The sequence below is a fragment of the Camellia sinensis genome, chromosome 2, assembly GCF_055761805.1.
Source record: "Camellia sinensis isolate YWXY chromosome 2, ASM5576180v1, whole genome shotgun sequence".
In the NCBI taxonomy this organism is placed as follows: Eukaryota; Viridiplantae; Streptophyta; class Magnoliopsida; order Ericales; family Theaceae; genus Camellia; species Camellia sinensis.
This window is the reverse complement of record NC_138962.1, coordinates 36563264-36580000: the sequence shown is the minus strand read 5'-3', so window position 1 is coordinate 36580000 and position 16737 is coordinate 36563264. Positions and strand designations below refer to the sequence as shown.

Below are 16737 nucleotides of genomic sequence, written 5' to 3'. Positions count from 1 at the left end.
CTTATCCTTTTACACCCCCCCCACTGCTTACACCAAGTGGGATGGTTTTCACCATGGCCGAACTACCATACGACCGAGATAAACCTGGCTATGCTGAGCCACAGAGTAAGCCGAACTATCCTTAGTTCGGCCCTTCCGCTTGTATTTCCTTATCTCGGTTCTCACCTGTTCAACTCATGGTGTGCTTGGACCGAACCAACGACTCTTCGACCGGTATAACTCCAAAACCGATATACCTCTAAAGCCGGTATAAATTCAAGAACGATGTTCCTTCAAGACCGGTCTAACTTCAAGTTGCCCCCAGACCGAAATAGCTTAACAATTCACGAGCCGAAGTAACTTCATCTCTTTTGGCCGGAGTAACTTTATCTCCCTTGGGCCTGAGTAACTTTTTCGGCCCTTTTTACTCAGTCCGTCATACTTTGGGCCATAAAGTCCGTCTCATAGCTCGGCCCAATTTTCACTCAAAATTACCCTCTCAATTGCCCCTTAATTCCATCTGCACAGCATGATTAGGATTACCAAGTGTCCAGCCGAGCTAAACGTTTTCAAGCCTTTCCAGCCGAACTAAAACATCGTTTCAGCCTCTCCAGCCGAGCTTATTTCACTCCGGCTCTACTTGTTCGGTCAAAACGTCTCTTCAATCACTGACTGTAACGCTTCACTTTCCAATGACACGTGGCAGGTTCTGATAGGCTGTGAGCTGTTATCACGCCACCCTCGTACTACGAAATTTTTGAACAGTCCCGCCCCTTTTTGCCGCTTTTTCTCTCTCCTTTTTCACAAAGCAACCTTTCTATTCTTGAATCATTCACTCATACTTTTCACATTCTTCTCTCCCCATGCCTCTGCCTTTCCAACCTGTGTTTGTGTTCTTCATTTGCAGCTACTGTCTCCATCTCTAGTCCCCTTCTCTCCAATCTGGTAAGTAAATCTATTTTCCTTCCTTGTTTTTGCTTTCGTACATGTTCTAGGCATTTTGTTTACTGTATTTTCGAAAAACATGTTCTTCCTTTTCTGCTTTGCTTCTTGTATTCTTATGAAAAAATTAGTAAAAACTCATGCGTGTACGAACTATCTTGTAGAAAACTGGTCTTGAATCCAAAATCAAGTAGCAATCGAACTAGGACACTGTTTGTCCTATATAGGTAGATCACTTTAGATTATAACCGAACTAGAACTTGTAGAAATAGCAGCAGTTTCAGTAGGTTATCAACTCTTAAGTCACTCTAGCCGAGATAAATCCACCGAACGAAGTTTGAACTCCTTAATTTAGGAACCTCGGTCTCAACCGAGCTAATCCTTCGGGGCTAAGCCAGCTTTCCTAGTTTCTAAACCAAACTCAGAAAGCTGCCCCTAGAGGCTCAACCGAAATAACAAAACTCCTAGTTCAACCGACTTAGGCCTTTGGGGCTGAACCAGCTTTCTTAGTTTTTTAGACCGAACTCAGAAAGCTGCCCCTAGACGATGAACCGGTCTAAAAATTGTTTCCAAAGCCAGTATGCCGAGATGTCTTCCAAGATTTGATCAATAAGCACTTTGCTCAAACCGAGCTCCCAAACATTTTTGCTGAACCGAGATAGAACCTGTCTTTAAAACCGAAGTAGGGCTCTTTTACCATGCTTTTAATTTGTAGCACGGTCCAGTGATCTGTGCTTAACCCCTTTGTTTTCTACTTTGCAGACTTAGGTTGCCCAGTCAATTCGTGCGCTCAACCGAACTACTGAGCATAATTTTTGCACCGATATAACTTATTCTTAAATTACATGATAGATGGGGAAGTATAGATACCTAGTAGATACTCCGGGCGGCCTAGCCGAATTCAGGAAAAACTACCAAATCCCTGACGACGTCCAACTGGTTTTGGCTGAAAAAGACGTCATTCCCTGGGATAATGAGGGCTTCGTCCCCTTCACCCTTTTATCCATCATAGAAACCGGACTACGGCTTCCGGTTCAACCGTTGATTTGTGAATTTCTTAGGCAGACCAGATTATGCCCTACCCAACTGTCCACCAACTCCTACCGCATCATCATGGGAATAGCTGAACTAAACCGAAAAGCCGGACTAAATCTTGGCCTGGCCGAAATTTTCCATCAATACTCCATTGGCTCAAAAGAGGATGGGTGGGTCTATTACCTTAGGATTCGCCGCCGCCGAGAGAAGATAGTTAAATATACACCGGACAAAGACCTTAATGACGACAATTTTTTCTGGGTCTCTGAGAACTTTGAGGATTTTTAAGCCCAAATTCCTGGCCGACCTATAAATTGGAAAAAAGGAGAGCCTGGTAATTTAACTTCGGTCTTCTTCCTTGCATTTTTTACTTCGGTGTTTTAATGTTTCAGCCGGACTAACAGTTGTCTTTTCTCGCAGATTTTGCCCACCTTTACTCTCTATACAGTTATCCAAACCTTGCTACTTTGCGAGTCGCATTACGATATCCTGAACGTAGCTGGGCCAAATTGCTGCAATTCGAGCCGACCTACCGATATAGTGGTCGCTGGAAAGCCAGAGTGACCGACTTTCTTCTTGAAGACGCCCCAGAACCGGACCCCTCCTTGCCCGAGATCAGACTGATCCCACTGACAGCCGAAGAAAAGATGGCGAAAAAGAACAGAGTCAAGGCTCTTTTAACCGAGACAACAAGGCCCGAAGTAACGCCACCCAGCCAATCGCAACCTGCTGTTGTGGCCCTCCCTTCTCAACAGCCGTCCTCTTCCCGCCGAACCAAGCGCGCCCGGACTGCTGAAACCGAACAAATTTTGGTTGATGAAGCAGAACCTGCACTTCCACCGATTTTGCCACCGAGCCCCTAACCGGAACCTTCTGACTGAACTACTAGCAGCTGGGCCCCAAAACTAACTTTCAACGACCGAGACATCCGAGATACAGACTCGGTTGTTGCTGAGAAAGACCACCTGTTGGCCATCAATCTGGCCAAGAGTGTGTGTCTTCCCAAAGACATGGAGCATCACCAAAAACAGTTAAATATCGAACTGAAGGCCATCCGGTCTACGACTAAATCAATGATTCTGGTAAGCAACTTCGGTCGTTTTGCTGTCTACTTTCTTTTTTCAACTTCTATTTCGGTTTAAAGGGAAATCTTTGTTTTGTCAGGCCTTTCAGAAAAACCAAATCACTCATAGGAAAGTACTGGAGCTTAGGAAAGTAACTAGGCAAGCAGCGGCAGAGGCTGAGGCAAAAGCGGCCGAGCTGGAGGAGGCCAGAAAGGAAATGGCCGAACTACGGGGTGAGGTCGGCAGACTGACCGGAATGGTTAGTTCGGCCGAAGTCGAAAAGCAGAAGGCTACCATTGCTCTGAAAGACAAGTATCTACGCGAGCTGGTGAAGCTGGAAAGGAAGAAAGATGCCGAAATATCAGTGGCGAAGGAGAGTGCAAAAGAGGCCGAAAAAGAGAGGCTTCAAGAAGACGGAAGATGTATACGTCCAACAATGTGAGGCCGCCAAAGAGCTGTTCTTTAAGTGCGGCTGGAGGGGAGCCGTTGAGAAGCTCGGTCATGATCCTCAGACCGAGGTTTTCAACCCTCCAGCCTACTTCATACCGAACTCCCTCACGGAATACGCCAATGCCATGCAACAGCAGTTTCTTGAGGGCTCAGACTCTAATGAAGATTCTGCCTCTGAGGATACTCCGGTTGCGAATGTAGATCAGGTAGTTCGGTCGGAGCCCACGGTGGAAGATCTAACTATTGAACAACCAAGTGAAACCGTGGTTCCGACCGAAACCACTCTTGCGACTGAAAACGTCCTTCCGCCTGAAACCGGTCTTCAAGTTGATGCCGATGCTGCCTTTGACGCCGAAATTGAAGATCTTTTTTCTTGATTTTGCATTTTTTCTCTTTTTTGTTACCTGTTGTCTTTGTAACCGGGCTATGCCCCTCTGTAATGACTTTTCAATGAATGTCAAATTTGCTTCAACTCTTATTCCGGTTGTGATATGTATGCCTGTACGTTGTAATGTCTTCTATTACTCTAACTGCTATTTCGGTTCTAGATGGTTAAACTATGCTTACCAGCCAACCACTCCTTAGCCGACATAATTACTTCGGCTGAGGAGTACACAGAATTTGTTTAATCCAGTCAACCATTCTTTAGCCATACCTCTACTTCGGCTGAAGAGTACAAATAGTTGGTTTAATCCAGCCAAGTCAATTTCAGCCATACCCTTACTTCGGCTGATGAGTGACAAGAGTTGGTTTATTCCAGCCAACTACTCTTCAACCATACCCTTACTTCGGCTGAAGAGTAACAAGAGTTGGTTTATTCCAGCCAACCACTCTTCAGCCATACCCTTACTTCGGCTGAAGAGTAAAAGTTGGTTTATTCCAGCCAACCACTTTTCAGCCATACCCTTACTTCAGCTGAAGAGTAACAAGAGTTGGTTTATTCCAGCCAACCACTCTTCAGCCCTACCCTTACTTCGGCTGAAGAGTAACAAGAGTTGGTTTATTCCAGCCAACCACTCTTCAGCCCTACCCTTACTTCGGCTAAAGAGTTACAAGAGTTGGTTTATTCCAGCCAACCACTCTTCAGCCATACCCTTACTTCGGCTGAAGAGTAACAAGAGTTGGTTTATTTCCAGCCAACCTTCTAAGTTAGTTTTTCCAGCTAACTTAGAATAATGTTTGGTTATTCCGACCAAACGTCCTGCAGCCTGGATCCTTATCCTGGGCTTAGGAAGGGTGTTGGTTTATTCTAGCCAACCTCTAAGTTAGTTTTTTCCCAGCTAACTTAGAACAATGTTTGGTTTATTTCGACCAAACATCCTGCAGCCTGGATCCTTATCCTGGGCATAGGAAAGGTGTTGGTTTATTCCAGCCAACTTCTAAGTTAACTTTTTCCAGCTAACTTAGAGCAATGTTTACAATATTCTTATCTTTACTAAAGCTAACTTTTATAGAGAACAACTCATGCTGAAAAAGAATTGATTGTTTTATTGAGGAAAGAGAAAATTACATATGTTTGAAAGAGAAAAAGCTAAAAATAAAACAACTTGAGATTGGCTGTATTCCATGGCCTAGGGATTGCTTTGCCGTCCTTATCTTCTAGGTGGTATGCCCCTTTGCCTGCTAACCCAACCACTTTGTAAGGACCTTCCCAGTTCGGCCCTAACTTGCCATCTCCTGGTACTAAGGTGTTTCCCATGACTTTGCGCAGTACCCAATCGCCGATCTTGAATTGCCTTGGATGTACCTTTTTGCTGTATTTTCTGATTAACTCTCGTTGGTACGAAGCAATGTGAACCAGTGCTTTTTCTCTTCTTTCTTCCGCAAGGTCAAGTTCCAATGTTATGGCTTCTCCATTTAAGTCTGGATCAAAGTTTTCGCTTCGAATTGTGGGGAGGCCAACTTCCAGTGGGATTACTGCTTCTATTCCATAGGCTAAGGAGAATGGTGTCTCTCCTATTGATCGTCGAGGTGTGGTGCGGTAAGCCCATAAAACATGAGGAAGTTCGTCCGACCATTTGCCTTTTGCCTTCTCTAGTCTTTTCTTAAGTCCATCCAAGATGACTTTATTTGATGCTTCTGCTTGGCCATTTGCTTGAGGATATGCCGGTGTAGAATTGTAGAACTCTATCTTGTATTCTTCACAAAAGTTTCTGAAGATTCTGCCGTCGAACTGAGTGCCATTGTCTGAGATTAGGGCTTTTGGTATGCCAAACCGAGTGATGATATTCTGCCAAACGAACTTCTTCACATATTTTTCTTTGATTGATGCCAATGCTTCTGCTTCCACCCACTTTGTGAAGTAGTCTGTTGCTGCGATAAAGAACTTCCTGTTGCCGGGTGCTGTTGGAAGTGGTCCTACTATGTCTAAGCCCCACATTGCGAAAGGCCATGGGCTGGTCAATGGTAGGAGTTCTCTTGCTGGTTGGTGAATTTGGTGTGCGAATTTTTGGCATTTTTCACACTTCTTGACATATTTCTCTGAGTCTGCCTGCATGTATGGCCACCAGTAACCTTGTGAAATGGCCCTGTAAGCTAGCGATCTTCCACCTTGATGGCTTCCGCACACCCCTTCATGTATCTCGAACAAGAATGCTTCCACTTTGCTGGGATGGACGCACTTTAGGTAAGGCCCTGAGAATGACTTCTTGTATAATGCCAAAGATGGAGATAGCCAAAATCGCTGCGACTTCGCCCTTATTCTGTTGGCTTCTTTTTTCTCTTCTGGTAGGATGCCGTCTTTTAGAAACAGGATAATGGGATCCATCCAAGAGGGGCCTAATTCTGCGCAACATACTTCTTCTGCTTCGGGGTCTTCTATGCTTGGTCTTGGTAAGTAGTCGATCAGTAGTGGATGAGGTATGGAGGAATCTGCCATTGAGGCGAAGCCTGCTAGTTCGTCTGCTCTGCTGTTTTCCTCCCTGTCGATTTGTTCTATCCTTACTACATCAAACTTCTTGATCTCTGTTCTGACCAACTCTTGGTACTTGGCCATCCTATCATCTTTTGCTTCATAGTCTCCAGAAATTTGATTTACCACTAGCTGTGAGTCGCTGTAAACCATTAGTTCGGTGGCCTTCATATAGCATGCTGATTTGAGTCCTGCGAGAAGCGCTTCATACTCCGCTTCGTTGTTTGATCCTGGGAAGCCAAGGTTGATTGCTTGCTCTACAACCAGGCCGTCTGGGGAGATGAGGACTATGCCAAGCCCTGCACCATGCCGGTTGGATGCTCCATCCACAAAGAGCTTCCACATCTCTCCAACGAACAACTTCCAGCACGTGGAGGGGTCAGATGATGTCGTGGGGTCAAGAATGGTGTTTTCTTCAAGGTCCATGTTTGCTGTCTGCCCTTCGTCCTCTGATTGTACTGTTGGTGAGCCTTTGTTTGTCTTTTCCTTGTTGTCCTTAGTCTGGTCTGTCTTGGCGTTTGATTGACTACCTTCTACTAGGGGTTGCGCTATTCCGGCGTCAACTTCCGTCCCTAGTTCGGTTGTGTCAGTTAGGTCGACTGGGCAGATATGATGACTTCCAAGAGTAAACTCTGCGACGAAGTCTGCCAAAGATTGGGCTTTTATTGCGGTCTTGGGTTGGAACTTGATGTCGAATTGTCCTAACTCTACTGCCCACTTCAAAATTCGCCCACTAAAGTTCGCCATTTCAAATAGAGCTTTTAGTGGAAAGGCTGTGAGGACGACTATGGTGTGGGCATGAAAGTAGTGTGCCAATTTCCTGGAGGCCATCATTAAGGCCAATGCTAATTTTTCCAAGGGCAAGTACCTTGTTTCGGCTCCCAACAATGTCTTGCTGACATAAAAAATTGGCAAGTGTTGTATTCCTTCTGCACGAACCAATACTGCGCTAACTGCTGCTGAGAGACTGCCAGGTATAAGAAGAGTTCTTCACCAGGTACTGGGGTGACAAGTAGTGGTGGGGAAGACATATATTCCTTCAAGCTTTCCAGAGCTTGGTCGCATTCTTCATCCCACTCAAACTTGGCCTTTAAAGCTTGAAAGAATGGTCGTAGTCTATCCGACGACCTGCTTATGAACCGATTGAGTGCAGCCGCCATGCCGGTGAGATGCTGCACTTCTTTGACTGAGTTTGGTCTCTCCAACTCCTGGATTGCTTTGATCTGGGAGGGGTCTGCTTCTATACCCCGGTTGGTCACAAGGAAGCCTAAGAATTTGCCAGATCCTACTCCGAATGCGCACTTGGATGCATTGAGGCGTAACTTGTGCTTCTTCAAGACTTCAAACATCTCTCCTAAGTCCTGGAGATGGTCATTCTCATCCTTGCTTTTGACCACCATGTCGTCGATGTAAGCCTCCATTGTTCTGCCTAACAATGGTTCAAACATCTTGGTGACCATTCGTTGGAATGTCGCCCCTGCGTTCTTCAGGCCAAAGGGCATGACCTTGTAACAGTATAGTCCTCTTGGAGTTGTAAAAGATGTGACCTCCTGGTCTGGCTCATGCATAGCGATTTGGTGATAGCCTCTGTATGCATCCAGAAAGCTGAGTCGGTTGTGCCCTGCCGTCAGGTCCACTAGTTGATTTATCCGGGGTAGAGGAAAGCTGTCTTTTGGGCACGCCTTGTTGACTGTTTTGTAGTCGACGCAGACACGCCACTTACCATTCTTTTTTGGCACTACGACGGTGTTGGAGATCCATTTTGGGTAGTGCACCTCTTTAATTGCTCCTGCCTCCAGTAGGTTACCAACTTCTTCTGCCACTATTTCGGCGTGGTGGAGTGCCGATCTGCGTGTGCGTTGAATGACTGGTCTGGCAGATGGGTGGACATTGAGTTGTTTAAATCAACCCAAACCAACAGTCAAAATATTTTTGCTTAAATAGATTTAGTGGAATTTGTATGCTTGGCATAACTAGCCATACAAAAATTCTTCAGAAGAGCTCTTTTGAATCTTAACAAGATGCCCACGAGAGAGATGAGTTCTTAGTCACAACAAAAACCACTGTGCCCATGTCCTTCTCTTGTGGTGTGCATACCATGCCCAACACAAGGCCACATCAACCCAATGCTGAAACTAACAAAGCTCCTCCACCATAAAGGCTTCCACACCACCTTCGTCAACACTGAATTCAACAGCCACTGTCTCCTCAAATCTCAAGGCCACTACTCCCTCTCCAACACCGCCTCCTTCCGCTTCGAAACCATTCCCAACGGCCTCCATTTTACACAACTTCTTAGATCCCTTTAGAGTCCTACTCGCCAAACTCAACCCTTTGGAGACTTGCATGCGTAGTTTCAGATGTTGTAATGGGGTTCACTGTGAAAGCAGCTCAAGAATTGGGTAGCATTCATGATGTTTTTTTCAACAGTTCCAGTGCTAGTGGCTTCATAGCCTATATTCAACATCCCAAACTCATGGAAAAAGGTCTTACTCCACTCCAACTACTATTTATTTTTTTGAAATTTGAAAAATACCGTGATTGCATCCTGCGTTGCAAGCAACATTTGAAACCCAGACCTTACTTTAGTTGCATGTGTTCGCCACTTCGAACGATGTAACAACTCAATGTAAACATATATGCCATAAACAACGATTGTTCAATATTCACGAGAGTGGTAATGCGTTCCGTACCAGAGCGCCGTCGGGAGCCTTCACGTTGGCTGGAACAACTCTTGTTCTCCACACACGATAGACTGAACCACACAACCCTACCCCCCCCCAACTGCAAAATCTTTGTGTACTGATTCTCCTCCGTCCTAAAAACGTGGGATTACAAATTCTAAATATAATCAAAACATCCCAACAAACGTGTGAGGGTATTTTTGGCAAACAAATACCATCAACATTTAAAAAATGACCTGTTGGTAACAAATCCCGCATATGGAGGACTTTAGAATCAAATAATAATTATGTAGGACCAAATGGATCACATGTTCCTCTAGTGAGACTTTCTAATAAATTTCCCTTTTTTATTTTTTATTATTTGAAAAGCTCATTAAAAAAATGAACAAATGCAAACAAAAATATCACGATCTATTTATCAAAAAACAACCTTTAATAATTTTAAAAATATCTTTTATCTACACACAGAAACCCTTTAGTCATCGAGCTAATTTCATTGAATGATACGCCACATTATTTCTTTGCCTTTACACAGGAGAACAAACCACTACAGTTGAAAATTTCAATTTGTCCCGGTGCTACCAATCAACTCACTAATATCAGAAAAATCTGACATTAAGAGCTTAATAATAGTTGTTGAGTCTCCTTCATTCAAATCATGTGTATTATTGTTGTATTATGTTTATGGTAGACATATTCATATGTTACCCATGTATCCTCTATTATTGATAGACCGTAGCAAGTTTTGTAATAAACTCACTCTTTTCTTGTGTGCTTAGCCATCCTCTCCATCAAAACAATGCCAAGAAACTACTCATTGGAAAATGCAATTGCTTCACCCAATTCAATGCATGTTGGATACTCTAGTAAAAGGCCAAAACTTACCACTCACCAAATAATTGCAACCAATTCTATTCATACAATCGGTATCAATACAAATTTGAGATCACCTTCCCATTCAAACAAGCAGTGGAGGTCACCATCCATGACATCTACCCAAAAAAACAATAAAAATTTAAGCCAAGCACTAAAAAGAAAGAACAAAATGCAAAAAAAAAAAAATATATATATATATATATATATTTAAGGCACACATTCAAAAGAAAGAAGAAAATGGTCAGAGTCGTCAGACAATATGAACCCTGCCAACCCAAGAATCAAGCTTTTTTTATAAATCAAGAGAATGACATCCACAAAGATGGTGGGAAATGATACTTAGTTTTTCACTTTCGAATGCTTTACAAGCCAATCAATAACTGTATCAATGTTGGCAGAGTTCTTGCACGAGATCATGAAGCAACAAACTTCCCGGTCTGCAATGGACTTGAGATCCCTGGACAAAATAACAATGTTCTCAACACCATGACAATAATACACTCTCTTACTGAGATTGTTGGAACCAAAAGAATTACAGGCAGAACAAGTGGATCGTGTATTATGTGTTTTTGTTACCATTAGGCCCAAAAATACCTCAATCTCAATAATCAATATATTCATCAAATCTACCAGTCTCTGAACCATAACATATAGACATATATATATAAGCATCCTAAGAAACCCTACTTAAATTGACGTTAGCAAAAAAATATATATCATAATTAAATCCTCATAAAGCAATAAAACCTGATAAAATAATAAAATTCAATAAATATAAAATAATGCCAAAATAAATCACTAAATCTTCGTCCAATGCCTTTCCAATCCCCATTGGTAATATTCTCATTATTTTCCACAATTTAGATGAGGTTCTGTATTTTCGTAAGATAAGATGTGCTATTTGGTGCAAGAAAAACTATTTTGCAAAACAGGACAACGTGGGAAGGGGCATTTGCTTCAGCCCTTATTTTTATTTTTATCCTTTCCCTCTGAACAAAAGGCAGAATTAAGATGCTAACCCACAGAGCACCACCCTTACATTGCAAGGAAAATTATACTGCCATGAATATATATATATATATATACTTACATTTGATCGGTCAAAGCTTGTTTAGTCAATGCTTCAGGTTTGTCAATCTTGTTGCCAAGTACCAACAAAGGAATACCACTCAATGACGGTTTACTCAGTAGGTCGTGAAGTTCACTTCTTGAAACAGGCAAGTTATCCTGATCCGCAGCGTCCACTACATAACTGCATAAAAAGCAATCATAGTTAGAAACATCAACTGAAATCCCAATATGATGAATGGGGAATTGAAATGGCTGGTCTGCTACAGCACATCACCCTATAGGCTATACTCAGCTGTGAAAGTTCAACTGTGTTATAGAACACTGAAATAAAATATAGCTAAGCCAAGTGGTCAAAACCAAAACAAAATCATACTGTTGGTATATGGTAATTCACTTTGAGACCTATAAAATATCTTTGGGCATCTTATGTTATTCAGGTCCAATGAATTGTATGCGAAGGAGAAAATTGTGAGACCAAATAGACAAGGTAGTCCAAACAGCAAGTTAACAAGGTTAAAACATACACAATGGCTGAAACTGCACGGCAATATCTCTCCCACATACTGCGAAACCGGGGTTGACCTCCAAGATCCCACAACTTTATTGTGACATTCCCTTTAGTAACCTTCCTCATATTAAATCCAACCTGCAATGAATGTAATTCTATTTAAAACTGTAGGGAAATCAAGCAATTATAATAATTTAAAACTGTAGGGAAATCAAGCAATTATAATAAAAAAAAGTTAGCTTATAGGTAAAGTTCCACACAAGGATATAGATTACGCACCGTGGGAATCATGTCTTCACTATATCCACCCGTCTTGGAATGAGATTCAGCCACAGTTTCACAGCAGTTAGCCTCAAACAATATATAAACAAAAACAAAAATAATCTCTCAAAAATTTCATGAATTTTGCTTACTGCGATGACATTTACGAGCGATGTTTTCCCTGCATTTTGAAGCCCTATCAAAGATAATTCCATTTCTTGCTTGAAAAAAAGGCTGCAATATACAAATATATAAGTTAAAAAAAAAAAACAAATCCAATTGATTGGCAATACCCAGTTGATGTATCAATCGTCCAATAATACACTAATACGAAAAAAAGAAAAGAAAAAAGGGTTTGTTTAAAAAGGCAAATGTTGGGGGTACAGTGGAGAGGCAAGGCAGTTTAATCAAATGTAATTTCTTACCCAACCTGACATAGCACATGCAATAAATCCTCGTACTAGATTACATAATTCCAACAAAGTTACCACATGGACACATAACAAGGGAAAGATGGTATAACCTATTTACTGAACCAAAATTTTTGAGAAGATAACCTAGATCCCAAATAAATGAATAAACAAAAAAGAAAAGAAAAGATGGGATATAAACTATTTTAGAATAAAACATAACATGTTAAGTATAATTTTAGCAGAACAATAAATGGAAAATAAGATGGAGTATAACTTAAAGCCAAGAGATACCCGTAAGTAACCAATTTTTATATTTTCGATCAATTATTTATAGAATGAGACTCATAAAATTAGATCAAGTTAGATGAAATAGAAAGTGCATCAAGAGTGACAGCAACAGGAAAGTTAAAAAGGATAGTTTCATAGGACTTCTATCCAGCTTGCTATGATACACAGTGCAAAATGTCAGATGGTTAAGAAACAATATGTTCGAAACATGAGTATAATGGAAATGAGAAAGTTGAGATGGATGTTAGACCACCAATTGCTCCAAAAGCATAAGCTGTTAGGAAATGAGCCCAACAATTTATATCAAGCTATTCAATACTTTCCCTCACATGCAAACTTGTCTTGCACATGAAGATGCAAACATCCATACATACAAAGAAAAGAAAAATGCAAACAAGAGAAGAAAAATACAAATGGGGAACAAACGCAAACAAACAAACTTGAACCCAAGACCAACTCAAACCTAAACTCTGATATCATGTTAGATTACCAATTGTCCGAAAAATTTAAGTTGTTCAGAAATGAGCCCAACAATGTATATTAAGCTATTAAATGATAAGATTGTCTTGATCTTGAGTGTTGATCTTAACTGGGGATATGGCTTTCAATAGAGCCAATTTGAGGAAAAGATTCATGCAACCAACCCCAACTAATTGGGATAAAGGATCGTTGAGTTATGTATCATTAACTCAAAACATAGTTAAAAAATGACACCATGCGTAAGAAGATTGATAGGATAGAAAATACTAAAATTCTTTTCCTTTGAAGAGATTCCCAACTTAGAGCATATATGGCAATATATTGGAAACTAACCATCATACCATAAATACTAGGAAGCTCATTTCGAAGGGAAAACTTATTCCATCAAATCACGTTCCCAATCTGGGTACAAACTCTTCTTGAAAATGTGTGTTTCCCATTTTGTGATGTTTAGGTGTTTATGATTTGCACACATAAATATCATTCTTTTGTAACATCTTCCCATCCTATAGAATTCAATGATTTCAAATTTGATCATATCAATCCTATTTAGATCTCAGTTCTAATCTTTCCAAAAATCTCAAAAAATTAGAGTCACGCTAACATCAAGCTAATCAATTACAAAAGTTGAAAACCATGTAATTAAATTAAAGCATTTATAAATGCATCCATTGCAAATAACTTAATTAGATTATAATCTCCAGTATGGGATCTACGCACGCGTAGGCAGTCCAACTAGGTAAAGCAGTGCCCAAGCTACCGTAGCAACTTGACAACACGTGCAAATCATATCAATCACTCAAATTTTATATAAAAAACAAGGGCCAATTAATACACATTAATGTGTGTTTGGAAAGGGAAAGATGAGTACACATCTAATCTTCGACATAATACACAAAGTGGAGGTCCCAAGACTTGAACCCATAATCTCAAGATTATTAGACCAAGTCTTAACCATTGAACCAATAGTCACCCTTTAATGACTCAAATTTTATATACCGTAAGAAAATTTCAAAAGCTCACAGTTCACAAAACTTTTGTTCCATTACTTTAAAAGTTAGGTGAAATTACAATTCAGTGTATTTCTAGAAAATAATATCAGATTCATGGAAAAGTTTAAGATTTTAATTATTAACATTTATAACCTTTACCACTGATCTGAATTTTTTTTGTTAAACTTACACTGAATTGTAATTTCCCTAAAAGTTAGCCATATATAAGAATTAAAAAAATTAAAATTGAAAACAAGGGCAGGACTAGAATTGTTTGCTGTCATGCTCTTGACTAGCTTCAATAGTAGTATCAAACAAATTAAACCCAAGTACCAATCAATAGAGCCAAAACCGAATGGAATCAACCATTAAAAAGTATAAAAAGCAAAGTCCAAAACACTGCCCACTCTATGTGACAAAAACAAATCAATCAAAACTTCGTTAAACACATCAGTATCAACAAACCCATTAACCCACATGGCTCAAAAAGTAGCTAATTTTTTTTTTTTTCATTTTCTTTTTCTACAGCTTCTGAGTGACCAAACAGAGACAAACCCAGAATTTCATCAAACACAAAAACCCATTAATAATACATCACACAATGCCAAAAAATTCATATGGGATCAAACTGTGAAGTTATGAATCAAAAAGATCAAAATCAAATTACTTAATGAATGAAAAACTTACCTCCGAAGCCAATTGAGAAAAGCTTCCCACAACCCCATCGAACCCAAAAAAAAAATAAAAACCCAATTAAGGTTTCTGATTCTGATCCTGATCTGAAGAAAAAGATATACTTGAATTCACTTCTCTCTCTCTCTCTCTCTATATATATATATATATATGGGTGTGTATTGAATTCACTGTTCAACTCCTGAAAGCTTTCAAATTCGTAAATCTGAGGATTGAATTTGGTTTCATCAGAAAAAAGGAAGGTGATGTAGTGATGAAATAGGAATGGGAAGCTTTTTCACGCTCCACGCGCCAAATTGTGTGTGGTTTGGAACTGTTTGTGGAGAAGAGATACGATGTAGTTTAGGGTACTTTGAGGAGTGGACTAAGTGTATTTTGAATTGAATGTGTTGTCATTTGTTGATTGCTTCGCCGGAGACGTGGTCCCGCTGGTCGGTTGTAATTGCCAGGTTGTAGAAGATCACGATGCCACCCTTTGATTCAGACACCACGTAATCATACCCTCACACAAATTATAATTTACCATGTCTGTTGTTCCCTGGTTACTCAGGCTTCATTTGGAAAGTGGGTTGGTTTTTTGATTTTTTTGCTATTTTAGTTAAGGCTAAAAAATTTAGTTTTGGAAGGATTTTTTTGACTTTTTAACTTTTTAAACTTTTTTTGTGAGAGAAAAGTATAATAATTATGGGTTGAATGTGATATTTTATTTGTTATGACTAAAATAGACTATTTTATTTTTTATGACTAAAATAATCCTAAACTTATCCAAACCCACTTGCCAATCCATTAACACAAATTCTTGAGTCCTACTCCTCCTACTAATTACAACAACAATGATAGAGATCACTAATTTTGGAGCTCTAAAAAGATCACTAATGACATGGCACTCAATAAAAAAAGAAAAAAAATACAACACCAAGGCTAAAACATCAAATCATTTATGGTAGGATCCACTGCCACATCATTAGTGATAGCACTAATTAGTACTTTCACTCATTTTCCCTAATTACAATACTATTGACACACCACGTAAAGATGGCTCAAGACTACCTAATAACTTTTTCACGTGGATAAATTTTAGAGAGAATTTGGATAAATTACACTTTACTTTTTTGTTTTATTTTATTTTTTTGATGATTGCCTACATTTTTACTTTGGCCTTTAAAATTTATTTATTTTCTTATTTTGACTTTTCACATTTTAAGTTTTTTTTACTTTATTTTTAAAATTATTTTTTATTAAAAATTAAATAAAAAATAATACATTAATATTTAAATAACATAAAAATATTTTATTATATATAATTCACGCTATTAACATAAACTTAAATTCTAGGATGGGCGATGCTGTTGCTGCGTAGCTTTACAATGCCATTTTGGACAAAAAAAACTTTGATTTACTTTTTGATTGCATTATTAAAAAGAAATAAAAGTTACGTTTGGTAGAATTTTCTAAGTATGATTTGAAAATATAAGCTGTATTTTAAATTTATGAGTTTTAGAATTATGATTTGAGTATAGAAAATTTGTTTGGTGAAAAGAATTTTGAATTGAGTGGAGAATTTTTAATGTGACATATGATATGTGATACAAAAATTTACAATTCATAACAAAATATACAACTTCAAAATCTATTAAACCTCATAAATTTTTTTAAAAAATTTCAAAAATATTGTTTTATTAAAAATATAAAAAAACACACAAGTGCAAAAAAATAAAATAAAATAAAATAAAATCACACTGTAGAGATCAACCGGCTGGACATCCGATAGGCCAAATTTCAAAATTTAAGAACGAGTTTTCAAAACAAGAGGTGGAATTAACTTTTCAAAACTCAAACCAAACATCATACTAGAGTATAAAGGTGGAACTATAATTCTAAAACACTTCCAAACACAGCCAAAAATTTTCCCTTTATTTTTTCTTTTTATATAGTATTTCTAAGAAATTCTTTTACATTTTGGTTGTATATGTTACCCTTTTTTTTAATAAATATTATGTAAAATTTTGATAAAATTATGATAATTTGTAATTTAGAAATAAAATTGGTATTTTGTGATAATGTCATATATTTTTTAATAATATTTTTTA

The 16737-nt window shown here is 39.1% G+C and overlaps 1 protein-coding gene across 1 annotated transcript; it reads right to left on the bottom strand.

Moving 5' to 3' along the window:
* Positions 1–9946: 9946 nt before the first annotated feature.
* Positions 9947–15017, bottom strand: LOC114272153 (ADP-ribosylation factor-like protein 8a). The gene is made up of 6 exons (XM_028213814.2): positions 14642–15017; positions 11934–12015; positions 11800–11832; positions 11537–11658; positions 11032–11193; positions 9947–10398 (listed from the first exon to the last, which is right to left on the bottom strand). Exons 1-6 carry the CDS (start codon positions 14677–14679, stop codon positions 10281–10283), a joined length of 555 nt encoding a protein of 184 aa, XP_028069615.1. The 5' UTR covers positions 14680–15017; the 3' UTR covers positions 9947–10280.
* Between the last annotated feature and the right edge of the window lie 1720 nt (positions 15018–16737).

Coding starts and splice junctions, on each gene's coding strand:
- LOC114272153 (XM_028213814.2), bottom strand. CDS start 14,679: ATGGGGTTGTGGGAAGCTTTTCTCAATTGGCTTCGGAG. Junction 11,659..11,799: donor GTGAAGACATGATTCCCACG/GTGCGTAATCTA, acceptor CATTCATTGCAG/GTTGGATTTAATATGAGGAA. Junction 10,399..11,031: donor CAAGCTTTGACCGATCAAAT/GTAAGTATATAT, acceptor TATTTTGTCCAG/GGATCTCAAGTCCATTGCAG.